Source organism: Schistocerca piceifrons, chromosome 7 (genome assembly GCF_021461385.2).
Source record: "Schistocerca piceifrons isolate TAMUIC-IGC-003096 chromosome 7, iqSchPice1.1, whole genome shotgun sequence".
Lineage (NCBI taxonomy): Eukaryota > Metazoa > Arthropoda > Insecta > Orthoptera > Acrididae > Schistocerca > Schistocerca piceifrons.
The window spans coordinates 398,765,364-398,783,687 of record NC_060144.1 but is presented as its reverse complement, the minus strand read 5'-3'; the positions used below and the strand labels follow the sequence as shown (position 1 = coordinate 398,783,687).

At 41.7% G+C, this 18,324-nt stretch overlaps 1 protein-coding gene across 1 annotated transcript in view; it reads right to left on the bottom strand.

Annotated features, from left to right (window-relative positions):
* Positions 1-17,467, bottom strand: part of LOC124805167 — a 267,019-nt gene extending 249,552 nt beyond the window's left edge. Inside the window, exon 1 of the mRNA XM_047265649.1 lies at positions 17,350-17,467. Coding sequence (XP_047121605.1) covers positions 17,350-17,361 — 12 coding nt within the window. The 5' untranslated portion in view covers positions 17,362-17,467. The remainder of the gene's footprint in view (positions 1-17,349) is intronic.
* Positions 17,468-18,324: the final 857 nt, after the last annotated feature.

Here is an 18,324-nt window from a genome sequence, read left to right as displayed (position 1 = left end):
ACGAGAGCGTCATGACTGTCTACAGTCGAAAACCGGAAGACCCCAACTGGACACTGTACAAGCTATGTACGTTTACGAGGGCTTGGGGTCTGCCAGTGACCCTTTCAGTTATGTCGACACCATGCCTAAGGACAGCATCATGGCTATCTACATTCGAAAACCAGGACACCCCAACTGGACATTGTACAAGCTACATACCTTTACGACGGCGTATGGTCTGCGAGGGACACTTTCAATGAGGTGCCTGAATGTCAGTTGAGGAATGATAGCCCATTCTTCCTCAAGGACCAAAACCAGAGAAGCTAATGATACTGAACGCTAGGATCCGGAGCGAAGTCGACGTTCTTTCTCATCCCTAATGTCTTCCATTAGGTCCAGGTTGGGACAATGAATAGGCCAGTCCATTTCAGGAACGTTGTTGTTCACAAACTTCTGTCTCACTGACACTGCTTTACGATATTTCCTACAATCATCATTTCCGAACTGTTCCCCTACTGTATGCAGTACACACTGTACAAAACGTGTTCATGTCCTTACACATTTAGCATTTTCTTAAGTGCAGTAAGGTGACCAAATCCTGCGCACAAAAAATATCACCATATCATTACACCTACCTCCTCGGAATTCACTGCTGACACTATACGTGATGGCAGGTAACGTACTCCAGGCATCAAACCCAAATCATTGCATCAGATTGCCACAGGTTACAGCGTTACTGATCAATCCAAATCACTCATTCCCAGTCGTCCACTGTCCAGTGGCGTCGCTTTTTGCACTGCCTCAAGCGTCGCTTAGCACTGACTATACAAATTTGCGACTTGTGAGGAGCTGCTAGATCCTTGTATCCCATTCTTTTTAATTCGCTACGCACGGTAACTGTGCTAGGTGGACTGTCTGCACCACTTTGGAACTCACGAGAGATTCGTTCCGCTGATTTCATGCGATGTTGTTGCAACCACCTTCTATAGTTCCTGACCGCCAGTACACGCTCTCTGCCTGCTCTTCGCTTAGCTATGGATGATCCTTGGCGTTTCCACTTCACAACCATGTCAGCAACAATCGACATGGACAGCTTTAGAATGGCCTAAATGACCCTTATGGTTTTGTTACTGAGTAACTCAGGTAGTATCCAATGAGTTGTCCACGTTCGATGTCACCGGGCTCTCCTGACCAAGTTGCTCCGCTGTTGCTGTTTCTCTATCGAGAATACAATACTCTCTGCCTCCTTTGATTCTGGCGGGTTCTCTTCTCGTGATACCTACTGGTCAATTTCTCATTACATAGAGGTGTCCGGATACTTTTGCTCAGATAGTGTACCTCTGGTCGCCACACGTCACGGTACACTGATTACCAGGGCACGTGAATGCCGCGAGTCGTAACAAGTAAAAAGGAACCTGAGCTGATTAGTCTACGTTGACACTGAACACTCCTGTGACTCGGTAAGAGTACTGTGGGTACGACGGAACACCATGTGACGTCATGCACCCTTCTTCTCAAAAGAGCAGCGTTCAGACGTCTGAGTTAGATATTCTCGTGTTGGAAATGCTTCCATGAGATAAAATGGGGCACCTGATATTTTTTACGGTCACTGACGAACGATACCAAACTAACCGTCGACAGGGTCTATCTGCTTATTCACTTGCATCGCTCTCTAGCCTACCTACACATTCAGTAAAACTATGCACCATTCCACACTCCTGAACTGCGTAAGCATTGATCTGAGTACAAGTCGCTCCCAAGTCACGTCACCCAAATCCTGCTGAACATGCATGACGTCGTTGTGGTTCTTATACATGGTGACAATTATTGACCTGTATGAAATAAAATCATCATAACTTCTGAACGGTTTGCGTTACTAGGTTCAAACTGCACGGCTGGCTGTGGGGCATGATGGGAATTAGTATGCGCATGTGTGGTTTGGTTTAGCGACGAAGCCCACTATCGTTTGGACTGGTTCTTCAATAAGCAAAATTGGGGCATTTCGCCGTCGAGAAGTCTCTTCACCCTCAACAGGTGACTTTGTGGTGTGCAATGTCCAGTCACCTGCCCTTGATGGCACGTTGACTACCTAACGGTATGGGAAGGTTTTGGAAGATCATATCCTTCCTATTATCCAAAGTAACCCTGATGTGGTTCATACAAGACTGAGCTTGACCCAATCGAAGCACTGTTTGATGTCCTGGAGAAGCACTTTGGGGACCGCGTTCTGGTACTGGGATACCCTGAGGCCACTGGCAAGGGCCACGATTGTCCGCCATATTCACCGGATCTGAACACATGTGACTCTTTTTTGTTGGGCTTTATCAAAGACAAGGTGTACAGCAATAACCGTAAAACTACTGCTGAGCTGAAAACAGCCATTCAGGAGGTCATCGACAACATCGATGTTTCGACACTTTAGGGGGTCATGCAGAATTTCGCTAGTCGTCAGCACCACATCATCTCCAATGATGGGAGGTATCTCGAACATATCATAAGTTAAATCCGAATAACTGTAGGACGTTTACGTGTTGAATAAAATGTGTGCACGCCGTAGTTTGTAACTAATTTACGTTTTTCAATAATTGTCATACTGTAGCAAGTTCAGAGTTAGTTCTTTTATTTTTTTACTCAGTTAATAAATCTACATCAATTTAGTCCTGTACATTCAGGTCGAGGCTACTATTGTATGACTACTACTGCATGGTGATAGCAAAACATTAATGGTCGCTGTCTCCAACAGCGAGAGAAGGTAGCTGTTGACCTATGTTTTCATTTTTAATGCCCAGCTCAACAGAGCAAGGCGGCTTGATGTGGAGTCTTTTTCCACTGAAATATCCCAACAGTTTGGTAGAAGAGCAGAGAAATTTTAGTTCGGAATGTTTGAGAGTGGATTTGAAGTTTCGGCATTTCAGATTTTGCTTACGTACATCACAGGAATTCTATATGACTTTCCTTGATCACATGGACAGCATCTAAACGATACTCCATTTCACACCACATATTCTAGAATTTTTGTGGAGTCACCGACGCGGGCTCATTAGAGATGAGTGTTTTGAATTCCGGAATTGTTTTCGGCAAAGCAGTCTTCTTTATAAGGTATTTTACGCAACCCGATAAAAATAAGACCAAGGGTGACAGGGTAAATTCTGTCACTCAGGTTGACTTCTGTAGGGCATCCGCTGTTTTCACTTCTTATGCGGAACTTTTGAATAATTTAATTAATAACTAATCTTATATTTTTTACTCAGCTCTTTGTTTGCACTGAACCCAGAAGTTTGTCACGGCATCCAGATTGCAATCAATGCATGGGATGCAGCAATAATACGGAACCAACTTGTATGTATAAAATGACACTTCAATTTAGTATGAATGACGGAGGAACCAGGATGGGTGAGTCATAAGTCGTTGGACACCTTCATAAGTTGGAAGATGAAAGGGAAAATTGAAATGTGATAATGGGAACATAGGTTTGCTGTGGGGCCGCAACTTTTGAAGTGAATCTCATTCATGGCCGCCATCTTGAAATCTGCCATTTTGGATTCAAGTAATTTTTTTTAATGGGAAGGGGGATGTACGACACATCAAATAAAACTCGCTTGAGCTCTGGAATTTAGTGTGTAATTTGTTTTTGTCTATCTTGTACAGTTTAGAGGTTATTAATGTTCAAAGTTGGGAAATTACCTTCATACCGACTGCTACAACACATGTTCTACGTGTTGTCCATCCCGAGACATGAGTCGGTATCAAGGTAAATTTGAACATTAATAACTTCTAAACTGTACAAGATAGACAAATACAAATTACACCACTCAATTCCAGAGCTCAAGCGAATATTATTTGATGTGTCATACACCCCCTTCCCATTAAAAAAAGACTTTAATCCAAAATGGCGGATTTAAAGATGGCGGCCATGAATGATATTCACTCCAAAAGTTGCGGCCCCACGTCAAACCTATGTTCCCATCATTACGTTTCAATTTTCCCTTTAATCTTCCAACTTATAAAGGTGTCCAAGGACTTTTGACTCGCCCTGTATATAAGACCCGACTACCAAGGTGTTGATGGAGCATCATTGTCTGTTAAAATAATTTTATTTGCTTCAGAATAATATTATGCTACACACCTTTAACAAACATCAATAATTTCTAATTATTTCTGTAGGAGTTCCTAATTTGTATTAATTTATTCTGTGCAGGTACGCGACTAATGTGATTTAGTGCACATTTCCGAGATTTTGGTACATATTTCTGAAATTTAAATCTATTATTCTGACAATGTAGTGCATAAATATTTGCATGTTTGGTTATTTTTAGTGTACATCAGTTCTCATTCCAGTTATTAATATAGAAATATCTTAAATTAAAGTACTGATTCGAACGAAACACGGAATACAGTAGTATTAGTTCTTACACCATTTACTCCTCACCACAAATAAACTGAAAAAAAACAAAGAACAGAGAAAAGACCCTGGACGAGTCTTACAGGGGACACAAGTTATATGTTAAGCGTATGAATGATAAATACGAAACGAAACACTCAGTGTAATTTTAATTGTTTTAACAGATTATTTCAGACAGTTACTGAACGGCGTCGTGCAGTGTGGTTCCCCTACCATTCGGGCCGTGTGATGAGTGTGAAAACTACCCACTAAACACAGCCCACAACTTGTCAACAAGGAACCAGAGTGCTTGCGTGTGTCACGAAGTCGAGTAATTTAGTAATAACGGCCATCACAGAAATCAGGAAGCGTATCGTGAGTACTACCTCCGTTTGTTTCCCACACTGCATCAATGACTCAGTGCTAGAATGCAAAAAACAAAAGGTTTTGTCATCAGTCTTTCGACTAGCTTGTACTATGCACCTACTTCTATGCTGTTAATTTTTCATCTCTACGTGACTATTATATCCAGTATCCTCTATAACCTGATCAGCATATCCTAGTCTCTATCCGTCCCTGCTACTTTTTCCTCTCTACAACTGCTTCCAGCACTTGGTTACCTACTTCTGGATGTGATAACAGGTGCGCTACTAACCTGTCCTACCCTTCTCACCTACTGTTTTTAAAACTTCATTTCGCCCTCCATCTATCCACTAAACATTCAAAATTCCTTAACAGCATCCCATTTCAAATGGTTCCAATTTCATCGTCTCCGATTTCCGACGGTCCACGTTTCTGCTATGGTCCAGAGGTGTACTTTCATTAAATTCTACCATAACACTGCTTATATTCTTATTGAAGGACGCTGTCTTGTAGTGTGGAGATCTACTTTCGGTATGTTCCATCTTAGTGCCTCCTTAGTTCCCAGACAGGAGAATTCTTCAGTTCTTCCGCTTAAATCGTCTAAGAATTGTGAACACCATGCTCCACTTTACGTTGTCGAACGCTCTGTGTAGGTCCACAAACGTTACTAAGGTATGATGATGTTTCCTCATTCTGCCTTCGACTTGCTAAGCAACCGGATTTTTTTGGTGTCGTAATAACGCAAAGGTATGGCCACCGCCTGGGTTCTCAGTACTCTAGATAATGCGTTAAGCAGTTTTATATTTCCAACGCTCCATCCTTAAATGAACCAGTTGCCTAGCGATTCTGCTGCGCGTTGGCTTCCGGATTTTTTCATGGAAACAATGAACTGCAATGTTGTCACTAAGTAGAGCCATCCAGGCACCCAAACAATTAGTGCGAGAGAACGGGTGTTTCTTGTTTACGTGAGAAACTAGCAATAATCACTCTGTAGAATAAAAGTATCGACAATCTTCCAATGCTGTCACTTTGTGTCACTGATAAAAAGAGAGCCGCCCCATGTACAGCCGACAGTCTTGCGCCTAAGTGACACCAGGTGTTTCAAAAAAATTCACCCGACTTCCGAGTGCTGTATCTTCTATACAAATGAAGACAGGAACTTGGAGTAAATTTTAACTTACATATAACAACAACGTTTTTCATTTTAAAAAAAATCAAATTGTACATTTTTTTACACCCATGAATATGCAAACCTGGAGAACACTTTACAATTACATTTAGAATCAAAGTTTGCACTTACTCCTCAGAGATGTTCAATATGCTCTCCACCAGACATATGAAAAACATCCAAACTGATCCCATATTTTTCGAGCATATGTAGCGTTATTGCCTGCTGTTGGTATGGTGCGTCGCAGTTCACTCAGAATTGTTTGAAGGGGCTGCCACATGGTTAAGTTTTTCATATACTCTACAACAATCCTTGGCTGATGATTTGTGCCCAGTATTGAACCTACCGATTCCCGAAACGAAGATTACGGTACCGTTTTGTGAACTCACGCGTCTTACGGCTTTGGCAGCGGTGCCCATATCTACTTGACCTCACGCTATTTGCAGTCTCGTTATTTTAACTCAACGTGAAAATTTTTGTGTGTGTTCTGAATACATAAATGCTGTAGCTCCTAGAAGAATGGTCATCCAGGTACTTTGATTTAAAAAATTACTCCGTCTTCAGGCCACAAGTGGCCCATCGGGACCATCCGACCGCGGTGTCATCCTCAGGTGAGAATGCGGATAGGAGGGGCGTGTGGTCAGGGTACCACTCTCCCGGTCGTTATGATGGTTTTCTTTGACCAGAGCCGCTCCTATTCGGTCGAGTAGCTCCTCAATTGGCATCACGAGGCTGAGTGCACCCAGAAAAATGGCAACTGCGCATGACGGCTGGATGATCACCCATCCAAACGCCGGCCACGCCCGACAGTGCTTAACTTCGGTGACCTCAGGGGAACCGGTGTATCCACTGCGGCAAGGCCGTTGCCCCACTTTGATTTAAAACAGATTTGAAGAAAAACGTAACTGAAGATATTAACACTAATCATATTTTGAAATAACGCATAATTTCTATCTTCTTGTGTTCAGACATTTATGTCTTAGTTTATATTTTCATACCAATGAAACTTCGTGAATGCCTGTCTTCGGCATCTTTGATTTTGGAAGAATGTTGGAGTCGGCTTGTATGTAACGACGTCTGAGGACGGAATTTTGTTAGCGTGCTTGTAACTCGGAAATAGTTGATTATCAGCTGTGGACAGCTGCTGGTTATTGGAACATACAGAATAAAGTTATATTTCAATGTTATAATGATGAAAATGGAATTTGGCGTCCATGTCTTACAAGAAGAGATTTCTCTTGGATTGAAAAAAAACCTCCAAACAGAAACCTTGCGCTTTATTCAAGCATCTGATCAAAATCTAGACCATTACTAACACCAGGCCACTAGAAGAAATCATACTCAAGACACCGCTGCCGAAGTATCTCCAGTCATTGATCGAATGTACACCTCTCCAAATATCTTCATTCACGTGAGAGATATAGTCTTGTGAAACCAGATGAACTTTCTTGAAACACCTTGTAATTCTCTGCCGTAAGAACCAAATCGTGGTACAAACGTTTCCTTTCATCAGCGTTACTTCATGTCCTACAAGAAGTGTGAAAGTGTTATTGCGTTACAATACGATACGAAATCAATGTATTATTTAATAAATAGATTCCACAAACGAATATTCCCAAAAATTAATTTGAACATCGCACATTGGGATTTTTCACTGACATTTTATAATTTTTTCTCAGCCGATGTCTAAGACGAGCATACTGCTCTCGTTCAAGAAAGAAATTACGGAACTGTGGTTGTCGGTCAAATAAAATTACTTCAAAAAATTATCCATTGCACTTAGACCGACATAAAGGAATAAATACAACCGACCGTTCGACAGGTAACTATTAGCGAATTATAGTATGATAAAATTGAAAAGCTTTCTTTGTTGAACGTGAGATTGAACACCACAGTCATTTACTAGACATGGCCCAATTAGATATGGCATTTCCTTATCTTTCCCAGAACTTTGAACTGTATTACCCAACCACTTACGGGGAGCACTACAATTTAAAGTCGACAGCGTTATAACATGGCCTTTTTCACGTTAACCAGTAGATGACAGAGATGAGAGAAACTATGTGAGTCAGAAGAGAAAATCCCATCGGGATTCAATCGCGGATCTTTTTATTTGTAGTCTAGCATTTAACCGAGACCCAAAACTGAGATCACAACCTTTTAACATTCAACCAAAAGCTAAACCGAGACCACAGCCTTGTAAATCAGACGCACAGGTACAGCATACGTTCTCTAACTACGACTTGCACCCATAGGTTATGCTGTCTTCAAGTTTCACTATTAACCGTCTGGTCCGTGCTGCACTGTCACATCGAAATAGTTTGCGCCTGGGGATAGGCAACTCAGTGAACTGAATTGCAAAGCAGGGTGCCGTCGCGCTTTCCCAGACAATTCACGTCAGTGAACTGCAGAGCACATGACGCTTGCCGCGTCACTAAGATGCCCATTTTCTGCAGATGTAATAGGAGTTAAAAACCGGTCGAGTCGCTCTATGCACTGATGTGCGTCTGTTTTCTGTATGTCTTGTACTTTTTGCGCAGTCGTCTTCTGAAAGCCCGGAGGTACTTGGAATAACACTATCTGTCCCATCCCTTCCAGCGTTTGAAAAAGGAACAGCGGAAAATATTTTTTTCGTGTATTCTGACCACGACATAATTAAAATAACCATACATTACATATTTCACTCCGAAAGAAAAGTAACAGTGGAAAGCTTAAGGGTTACAGTCATGGCTCCGCTGGGACTCGTCATATATTTAAACTTATTTGCACATAACAAATGGCCACTTTTAACCTTAGAGCTCACTGTCATGCTAAATGCAGAAGTAGCCGCATATATCAGCTGCTTTTCCTGGTAACATGTGTAATTCGTAAGGCGGACAATAGGCATTTTTGATGTGAGAATATTTTCAGATTTTGACATTAGCTTCAGCTCCGGTGGAACTGTGACTTTTAACCTTCAACGCTCTCCTGCTTACAGGGCCTACTGTACCTGGATCAGAATAACAAACTGATTGACAGCTAATTGTTTACAAGACAGCTACCATGCAACAGGCAATCAGAGAATGAGTTTGTTCTGTGCACATCGCTCTTCTGCCTCAGTTGCCGGTAACCAGACAGCTGTGGACGACAACTGCTTTCTGTAACACAGCAGTTGTAGTTTATTCGTATATGCTATGTTTCTCATGTGGTATGACTCTTTCACAGAAAGTGGGAAGCAAAGTGGTGAGACTATTAAGAACCTGTAAAGTGAACTCAAACTGCAAGTTAATGGGGAACGTGTGAGCGTACTCATAAGGGATCATTCCCAAGTGATACCCGGAAAGTTAATTTGGTATTTTAGGTTTAGAGGGAATATCTCCGAAACAATGATACAAATGGTTCAAATGGTACTGAGCACTATGGGACTTAACAGCTGACGTCATCAGTCCCATAGAACTTAGAACTACTTAAACCTAACTAACCTAAGGACATCACACACATCCATGACGGAGGCAGGATTCGAACCTCCGACCGTAGCAGTCACGCGGTTCCGGACTGAAGCGCCTAGAACCGCTCGGCCACCACGGCCGGCAAACAATTATACATAACAACACGTTTTTTTTACAAAAGTTGATATGTAATTAATGTTCTTAAAAATCGTACAATCAGCTTTTGTAATAACATGAAATTTTGTGAAATACCCTACCACCATTAATTAATTTTGAAAAATGAAGACGCTAGTTGCAAAGGAAATTTAAGCTGTCATGCCACATACTTCCCTGTGTAATAAAGATGGTGTCTGAAGTATCATTTTTGGAAAACAAGTCGTGCTCATTGTGCTTCCAGAGTATTTTCAATATACCTAATTAAAATACCTTAACATCCATTTCTATTCTAATTGTTAATTTAACCTATATTTAAATTACAATGGTTTCAAAGAAAATGCCTTTTTTGCATACTGCACATCGAATCTATTATTTTTATTTATGCACCCAGACGCGTTGTTACAGAAACTGATAATGTTGGTAACACTTAGAAAAACAAATGAAACTCTGTATTAAAAGCCCGCATCTCGTGGTCGTGCGGTAGCGTTCTTGCTTCCCACGCCCGGGTTCCCGGGTTCGATTCCCGGCGGGGTCAGGGATTTTCTCTGCCTCGTGATGGCTGGGTGTTGTGTGCTGTCCTTAGGTTAGTTAGGTTTAAGTAGTTCTAAGTTCTAGGGGACTGATGACCATAGATGTTAAGTCCCATAGTGCTCAGAGCCATCTGTATTAAAAAGATGGCAGTTACAGTGATGTGTAACGTAAACAGTGAACTCAAAGTGAACTGTAAGATGTCCACCTCGTTGCCAGATGAGAAAAAGCAGTTTGCTTAGATGTAATGAATTAGAAGTTACCTGTAAGTACCTTTCCATTTCATAAAAAAACTTTAAGGAACTGTTTTTAAATCTATAACCTAGATGTGAAACCATAACCTATGTGTAAAAATGGACAAATCATGTAATATTTCAGGACACCCACTGAAGATGCCTTGTAAATAAAGGGCGAAACGCGTCTGGGTGCGTAAATAAAAATAAAAATTTCGATGTGCAGCATTCAAAAAAGGCATTTTCTTTGAAACAGCTCTAATTTATATACAGCTGCTGCGAAAATGGCCACTACGAGAACAGTGTCACCTATATTTGCTTCATTTAATTTGTTATTTTACGTTTTACATAAATGTTTTTTTACTTTATTGTTTCACATGCATATATTTTATTAATTGAAAATAATTGCAATAATGATAATCTGTAAAGAAATTAGTAAAACATTAGGATATTTAGAGGATTACCTATGACCCAGGAAGCCAGGAAGATTATGACTTTACGAGCATCCGACGTTAGTTGCAGCGTTGCTAACTAACCTTATATGTTAATTACTTAGCAGATAATATTAGCTGCAATATCAAACTTTCTGAGGAAGATGCAGGTATCTGTGAGGAAATTCCATCCGGTGAAGTACAGCAGCAATGTATAGTCACATATTCACAAAATATCGGACTCGTGAAAAGACTGATAATTTGCTCTTAATGCAAAGACACGAAGTCGTGCACTTAACGAAACATATTTTGATTACAGTATTAAGGAGTCACAGCTATAGCCAGTCATGTCATGCAAATATTTAGGATTGACAATATGAGATATTAAATGGAGCGACCAAGTAGACTCAGTTGTAGATAAAGCAACTTAGAGGCTACGATTCATTACTGGGAAACTATAGCATGCGTACAATAGAAACTGCATACAAAACATTTGTAACACTTCACTCTACCATACCGCTCAAGTATATGACGCCCATATCTGGCCGAAGGCACACAGGAAATCGAGCACATAAAAGGTTCCTTCAAAAGCTCGTCGGTTTTGAATAGCGTAGAATACTTTTGTTTGTCGATTGATCGCAATATTGTGCATTATATCGGTTTCCATACACATTCCGACTGGTGTTTGAATTTCTCGTTTTTTTTCATTGTGTGTCTAGGTATGTAACAGTTTACCATTGCGCAGTGTGCGGTAATTGCAAAATATTTTATATGAACGGAGAAAGTCTTCGCGCGACTCTAGAACGAAACGAAACACCGAATGAATCAACAGTACGCAGACTTACTGTGAAGTTCAACGAAACGGGCTCAACAACGAACATTAGGTATTCGGACAGCCCTCGCCCTGGCCAATCTGTTCAACACATTGCGGTGGTTCGTGGCATGATTTTCTTCACCCCGTTATAGAATTCAGCACAACAGCTGAAAAAACCAATAAAGAGGAAAGGCGATAGTTGTTGACTGGTTTCTGAGAAGAGAACGCTTTTGTGAGGATCATCATCATTAGTGAAGCACTTAAATGGATTCATGAATAAACAGGACTGCCATAATTAAGGGTCACAAAATACTTTCATGGTTCACAATAGGAAAATGCATCCACCGCTGTTGACTCTTTTGAATGAGTGGCATAATCGGCCCTTATTTTTTTGAAGATGAGACGTAATAAGTTGTGACAGTTAATAGAAACCGATGCCGTGCGGTGATGAGAGAATTTTGTAGACACATTTCAATAGAATAAATGCTCAAGTGTCCTGGTTTCTGCAATACTGTGCCACCTGTCACACTTGCCGCGATATAGTTGAGTTGTTCCATGAGCGTTTTCCAGATATCCTTATCTGGCGTAAATGATACTTCACAATGCTCACCAAACACCTTGCGATTTATGTCTATGAGGTTATATTAAATCATACTTGTATGTCAATAAACTCAGAAGGGTCTGTGAGTTAAAGGAGGAAACTGGACGTTTTGTTTGCGAAATACAAGTGCAGTCTTCTCAAGCTGTCGGCGATTTTCACGGGAACACTTCTGGCATGTCAGCGCCGTAGAGAAAGTCATATGCCAGAAATCATTTTTCACACCTGAAATGGAAGGGTGTGATGAACGAGTTTAAGTATTTTGTTAACTTGTTTTGAAAAAATAAGTTCATAATCTGATGTATCAAAGTCAGTGCGCTTTTTGAAAGACCCTAAATAAACAAGGAAATACCGGTCGAGGTGGCGTAGTGGTTAGCACACTGGACTCGCATTCGGGAGGACGACGGTTCGAGTCCGCGTCCGGCCATCCTGATTTAGGTTTTCCTGATTTCCGTAAATCGCTTTGGGAAAATTCCGGTACGGTTCCTTTGAAAGGGCACGGTTAATTTCCTAACCCGAGACTTTAAACACTAATCTCGTCCTCCACAAGGGAGATGCGAGTAGCCAGAACATTGTTTTACTGGCGGGAAAACGTAACAAAAATTTTAGTTGCCAGACACTCTACAAAAGACCCCATACAAGCCGAAAGGACCACCTAGGACAACTTAAAAAACTGTCTTTCAGGGCACAAACTGCAAATGTTATTCAGTCCCATGGGTATTTATCCAGTAAAGATTTCGAAGATAAAATTAGGTTCAAATGGTTCAAATGGCTCTGAGCACTATGGGACTCAACTTCTGAGGTCATTAGTCCTCTAGAACTTAGAACTAGTTAAACCCAACTAACCTAAGGACATCACACACATCCATGCCCGAGGCAGGATTCGAACTTGCGGCCGTAGCGGTCTTGCGGTTCCAGACTGCAGCGCCTAGAACCGCACGGCCACTTCGGCCGGCTAAAATTAGGTAAATAAAAACTCGTTCAGAGGTGGGCGCAGAGGTAGACAAGCCATCACTACCACCACTCCCTTCCTGCGGGTGGAAAATAAAAATATTGCTCTCTGCAACACACTTCAGTGGTTTACCAAGTATTGCTATAGCTGTAAATGGACATTAGAGGCAGGCATGAAACTAACAGGCCTGTAGGTCTGACCACTTCAACTCGCAGTTATCTACCGATGGTCAGACTCAGTCCAGAAGTGGAACTACACGGTTAACCGAATACTTCTATCCAGACCCATATACTGTATACAGATATTCAAAATACATATATATTTACCAGAAACTGCTATTTACTGTATTTATAAACCATGTACATACCACATTTAAAAATTTCTGCTTTACATACGATTTACTCGCCGGGAACTGGCAATTGTTTTATAAAATTGCAATTAAAACACATCGTATATCGAATCTATGCCAGTTTTATTTTTCTGCGCTCTGCGTTTCGAGGTCTTAGATGAGTGGATTACATTAGAAGCCATAGCGAGGCATCGTAGAAGAAAGTAAAAGTAACTCACTTAGATAATTATTTTAATTTGCATCATAAAATTTCGCACCATAAACAGCAGAACATGGACGTCATAGGGTATTATGTATCACCTGTTTTCAGTTATGTTTCACGAAATAATCGTTCAATTCTTTTCCTTCTGTTTCTCACTCACTTCTTCGCAGATGAAGGTTCTCATTTCCTGTGGAGTCAAAGCATAGCTATTGCCAAACGAATTTTGGCCTGGGCTATCTAGTTACAGAACAGCTGATTTCAGTACATCGGTGTGTGTGTGATAATCTGTTTCCAGATCGCTTCGCCTTAGCTCTCTTCCCGTACGGAACACATTTTCAAATGTATACCTGGGTCACTTAGCCAAATCCCGGTTCGTAGACATCGCTTTGTAACCTTTCGTTGACGACTTCGTCACCTATGTTTTCACAGCCAGAAATTTTAAATACGTAGGACAAAAAATCTTTGAAGAGGTCGGCAACCGTTGTTGGCACTTACATACCGAGTTGTCTAGATCGCATACGTTTGGCATTTGCTACAGTACGCTCTGCATTGCATTTGTGAGGTAGGTTGTATCCATCTTTATGAAGTACCAACATATTGACGAATGGTAGGAGCAGAAACTTGTGTATTAATTTTTTTCGTTTTCTTCCAGTATCCGTCACAGCTGCGGTAACAGTCATTTCTTCGTGCTGACTAGTTTCAGACCATCAGTTAAATTTTCAAACCACGGCCTAAGACAACACTTCCCATGAGTATACAAGGCTATTTGTTTCCAGTCGTACGCAGAAAAATCGATTGAAAAGAAAAAGCATTGTACACTCATGCGAAGTTTGTCAGTCTGTGTTTATGCAATGCTTACTAATAAGGAATAATGAATAGATGGTGAGATGTACATTAGTGGGACTGTATGATTACATTTACATCTAAGGCCATAGTTTGAAAATTGACCTAATGGCCCGAAACAAGACACGAAAAAGAAATGACTATTAATGGAACTGTGGCGGATGTTGGAAGAAAATAAAATAAAATAAATTATACATCCTTGTTTTCCTTGATATGAGGATGGCTGATGACGAAATGCATCATTACAATAGAAAGGCTGCACAAATGGTAGCGGTATTGTTTGACCCATGGGAGAGCGTCACGGAGATATTAAAAGAACGGAAGTGGCACACTCTGAAGACACACTCAACTATCTCGTGAAAGGGTAATTAGTAAGATCCAAATTGAAGTGATGATTCTAGGATTCTACTAGAATTTTCCTGCGTATCGCTCTCGTAGAGGTCACGAAGAAAGTGTCATGGTGATTTTCAGTGTATGGATATACAGTTGCTGTAGATATAAGGATAATAAATGCAGGGAGTGGCAGTGGCCTGCTTTAAACTGTGCGTCATTGTTGAGCGCGGCCCTGAGAGTGATATTGGTACCAGTGCGTAGTGCGGTACTCAGTGTTACGTCAGTATGCATCGTTGGTCAAATGATCATCGCGTTTTCAAATATGGTGATAGTGTCGTGCGAACGGAGCATTAGTTTCATCAAAAATGTTGATATTGCTCGTACTAATCAACTGCCACTTCAGTAGTCAATTACAAGATGGGCTGAGCAGTTCAGAGCAACAGCATCTGCAACGAATAAGTCACCACCTGGTAGACTACGAACGGTTTGTACACCGAACAACATCGCAACAGTAACGGCTGCTTTTCAGGGAAGTCCGGCGCGACCAGTTCGTCGGCATTTGTGAGTCATTAACAACCTTGATATAACTCAGCGACTGTTGTTGCATCTCAATACTCATTCCTATCCCTACACTCTGCAAGTGGTGCAACAATTGTTACTCAGAGAACAGTAAACATATAACAAGTTCCGTACGCAGCTTCTGGAGATGTTCAACACTCACGCGAATTTTCTGAAGAATTTCTTTATATCTGACGATTGCCCATTTTAATTTATCCGGATATGTGAACAATCATGTACTGGGTGCAGTACTTCAGGTACAGTCTCATAAAATTCATGAAAAACCATTTCATAACTCAAAAGTTACTCTGTACTGGGGCATGTCTGTGTTATTGATCTGTACTTTTTTTTTTGGAGAATGATGCAGGTGATACTGTCACAGTATCACGAGATCGATATACTGTTGTGTTGCAACCGTTCGTAATGCTGGAAATGCGTCGCAAAATAATTAGTAGGTGTTGGGGTCCCAAGCGGACGGTGCAACCTCTCGCACAACCACAAAGTCCATGATAGTCTTAAGCAGAATGTTTCCAGAGCGTCTTGTTTCCAGCTTTGGTAATGTCAACTGGCCACCCGTTCACTCGATTTATCGGCCTGTGACTTTTTTCTGTGGAGACTTCTGAAAATCGAGACCATAACAAGAGATATTCGTTGCAACGTTATAGCGAATGTGCGTGTTCGTACAAACAATTGTATCGCCAACAATAGTGGGCATAATTTAGAAACACTGAAATGTTTAATAAAATTCCAACAATTCACGCTAATAATGCGTAGCTGTATCTCCATGGTCAAATAAAATGTTTAAAACTCTTTCTGCCGCAGCCTGTATTTTTTATCTAGAAAGTTCTGCGCACAGGAGCCAGAAATTTGTTTCGCAAGATCGGTTAGACGAGTAGCAATATTAAATTCCTCATTACTGTCACCTTCACACCCACTTCCAAGTGGAAGATGTCGCAGTTTTATTTCGCGAAGGAGCTATTGTTATCTTCAAGTTGAGGGTAAGTGTTACACATACCGCGGTTGTGCGACAGTGGGATTGGGGTCCGCACCGTCTTTCCGCGGTAAAACATGCATTACAAACGTAGTAGTGTACCCTTGACGGAAATATTTTTCTAAGTATAACAATATTTCGCGCTTCGTTTTTAATTTTTCAAAATAATCTGGTTATTCGAGGATACTGCAGACAACATTGTAAGCCGGCCGGTGTGGCCGAGCGGTTCTAGGCGCCACAGTCTGGAACTGCGCCACCCCTACCGTCGCAGGTTCGAATCCTGCCTCGGGCATGAATGTGTGTGATGTCCTTAGGTTAGTTAGGTTTAAGTAGTTCTAAGTTCTATGGGACTGATGACCTCAGCGGTTTTTTAAGTCGCATGGTGCTCAGAGCCATTTGAACCATTTTGAACAACATTGTAGGTGGGGCAACCACAGCTATGAGTACTCATCTTGGGTATAAATAACCGTTACAGCTGTATTTTGGTCCTTTATTACTGTACCACTACCGGTTTCGTTGTGTTAAAGCCACATCTTGAGGTGACATATGATTAAAACATTAGAGCGGGAAAGCTCGGAATTTTTTTTCCCTACATTCGTTGTCCGTCGATATAAAACACCGCTAAAAAATGGTATGTCATGGATTAAAAACTGCCAAATTCCAATATAGTGGAGGGGTCCAAAACAAATCGTACCATAGTGATCGCTTCTCAGATCTATACTGAACCGCTTACAGGGGACGCGACCGCGTGCTCCGCCATTCGCGAATAATCAACCGATTGGATAATCCTGAAAATCGGGAGCATGTTGTAGTTAATAGTTCGTTATAATTGTGAGCAGTTCGATCCCCTCCTTTAACTTGATACAGTTATCAGTCCAATTGTTGAGCACGTGCTCTTATTTGTAGATTTTCAGTAGCGAAAATAATGTGACGACGCACTGTATAGCTTGAGCTCGGTATGTTTCTCGCAGACTTCCTTTGGCGGCAACAGACTGGTGAGGGAAAGAGCGTGCATACGCAAATAGTGAGGTGCGGTACTCACGCAGGCGAGCATGATGAGGCGGGCCTACAGTCCAGCGGCAGTCGGCGTGCTTGCTCGGTCCCTCCCGCGTGCGACGCACCGCAGTCCGCGTCTCGCGCGCCACTGGCCGCTGGCCGGGCCCCCAACTTGCGCAGCCGCCAAGAACCGCCGCGCACGCCTCCTGCTGGCCGCGCGCCGCCTTTCCCTCTCCATTGTTTAGCGCCGGGCCGCGCTGCCCACGTGATGCGGCCGCCTCCGTGACGTCTTTGGCTCGAGTGCTGTAGAAAGGGCCGTTTAGGTAAAATCGACGACCTTTTGGCTCTAGGAAGCGTAAACGCATAAGCCTCCGTAGCCGAGGGGCTAACGCACGCCTTTGTGGTGGTGCTCCACTAAGAGGTTGTTGTTGTTTTGGTCTTCAGTCCAGAGACTGGTTTGATGCAGCACTCCATGCAACTTCATCCTGTGCAAGCTTCATCATCTCCCAGTACCTACTGCAACCTACATCTTTCTGAATCTGCTTAGTGTATTCATCTCTTGGTCTCCCTCTACGGTTTTTACCCTCCACGCTGCCCTCCAATACTAAATTTGTGACCCCTTGATGCCTCAGAATATGTCCTACCAACCGATCCCTTGTGCCACAAACTCCTCTACTCCCCAATTCTATTCAATACTTCCTCATTAGCTATGTGATCTACCCATCTAACCTTCAGCATTCTTCTATAGCACCACATTACGAAAGCTTGTATTCTCTTTCTGTCTAAACTATTTATCGTCCACGTTTCACTTCCATACATGGCTACGCTCCATACAAATACTTTCAGAAATGACTTCTTGACATTTAAATCTTACTCGATGTTAACAAATTTCTCTTCTTCAGAAACGCTTTCCTTGCCATTGCCAGTCTACATTTTATATCCTCTCTACTTCGACCATCATCAGTTATTTTGCTCCCCAAATAGCAAAACACCTTTAATACTTTAAGTGTCTCATTTCCTA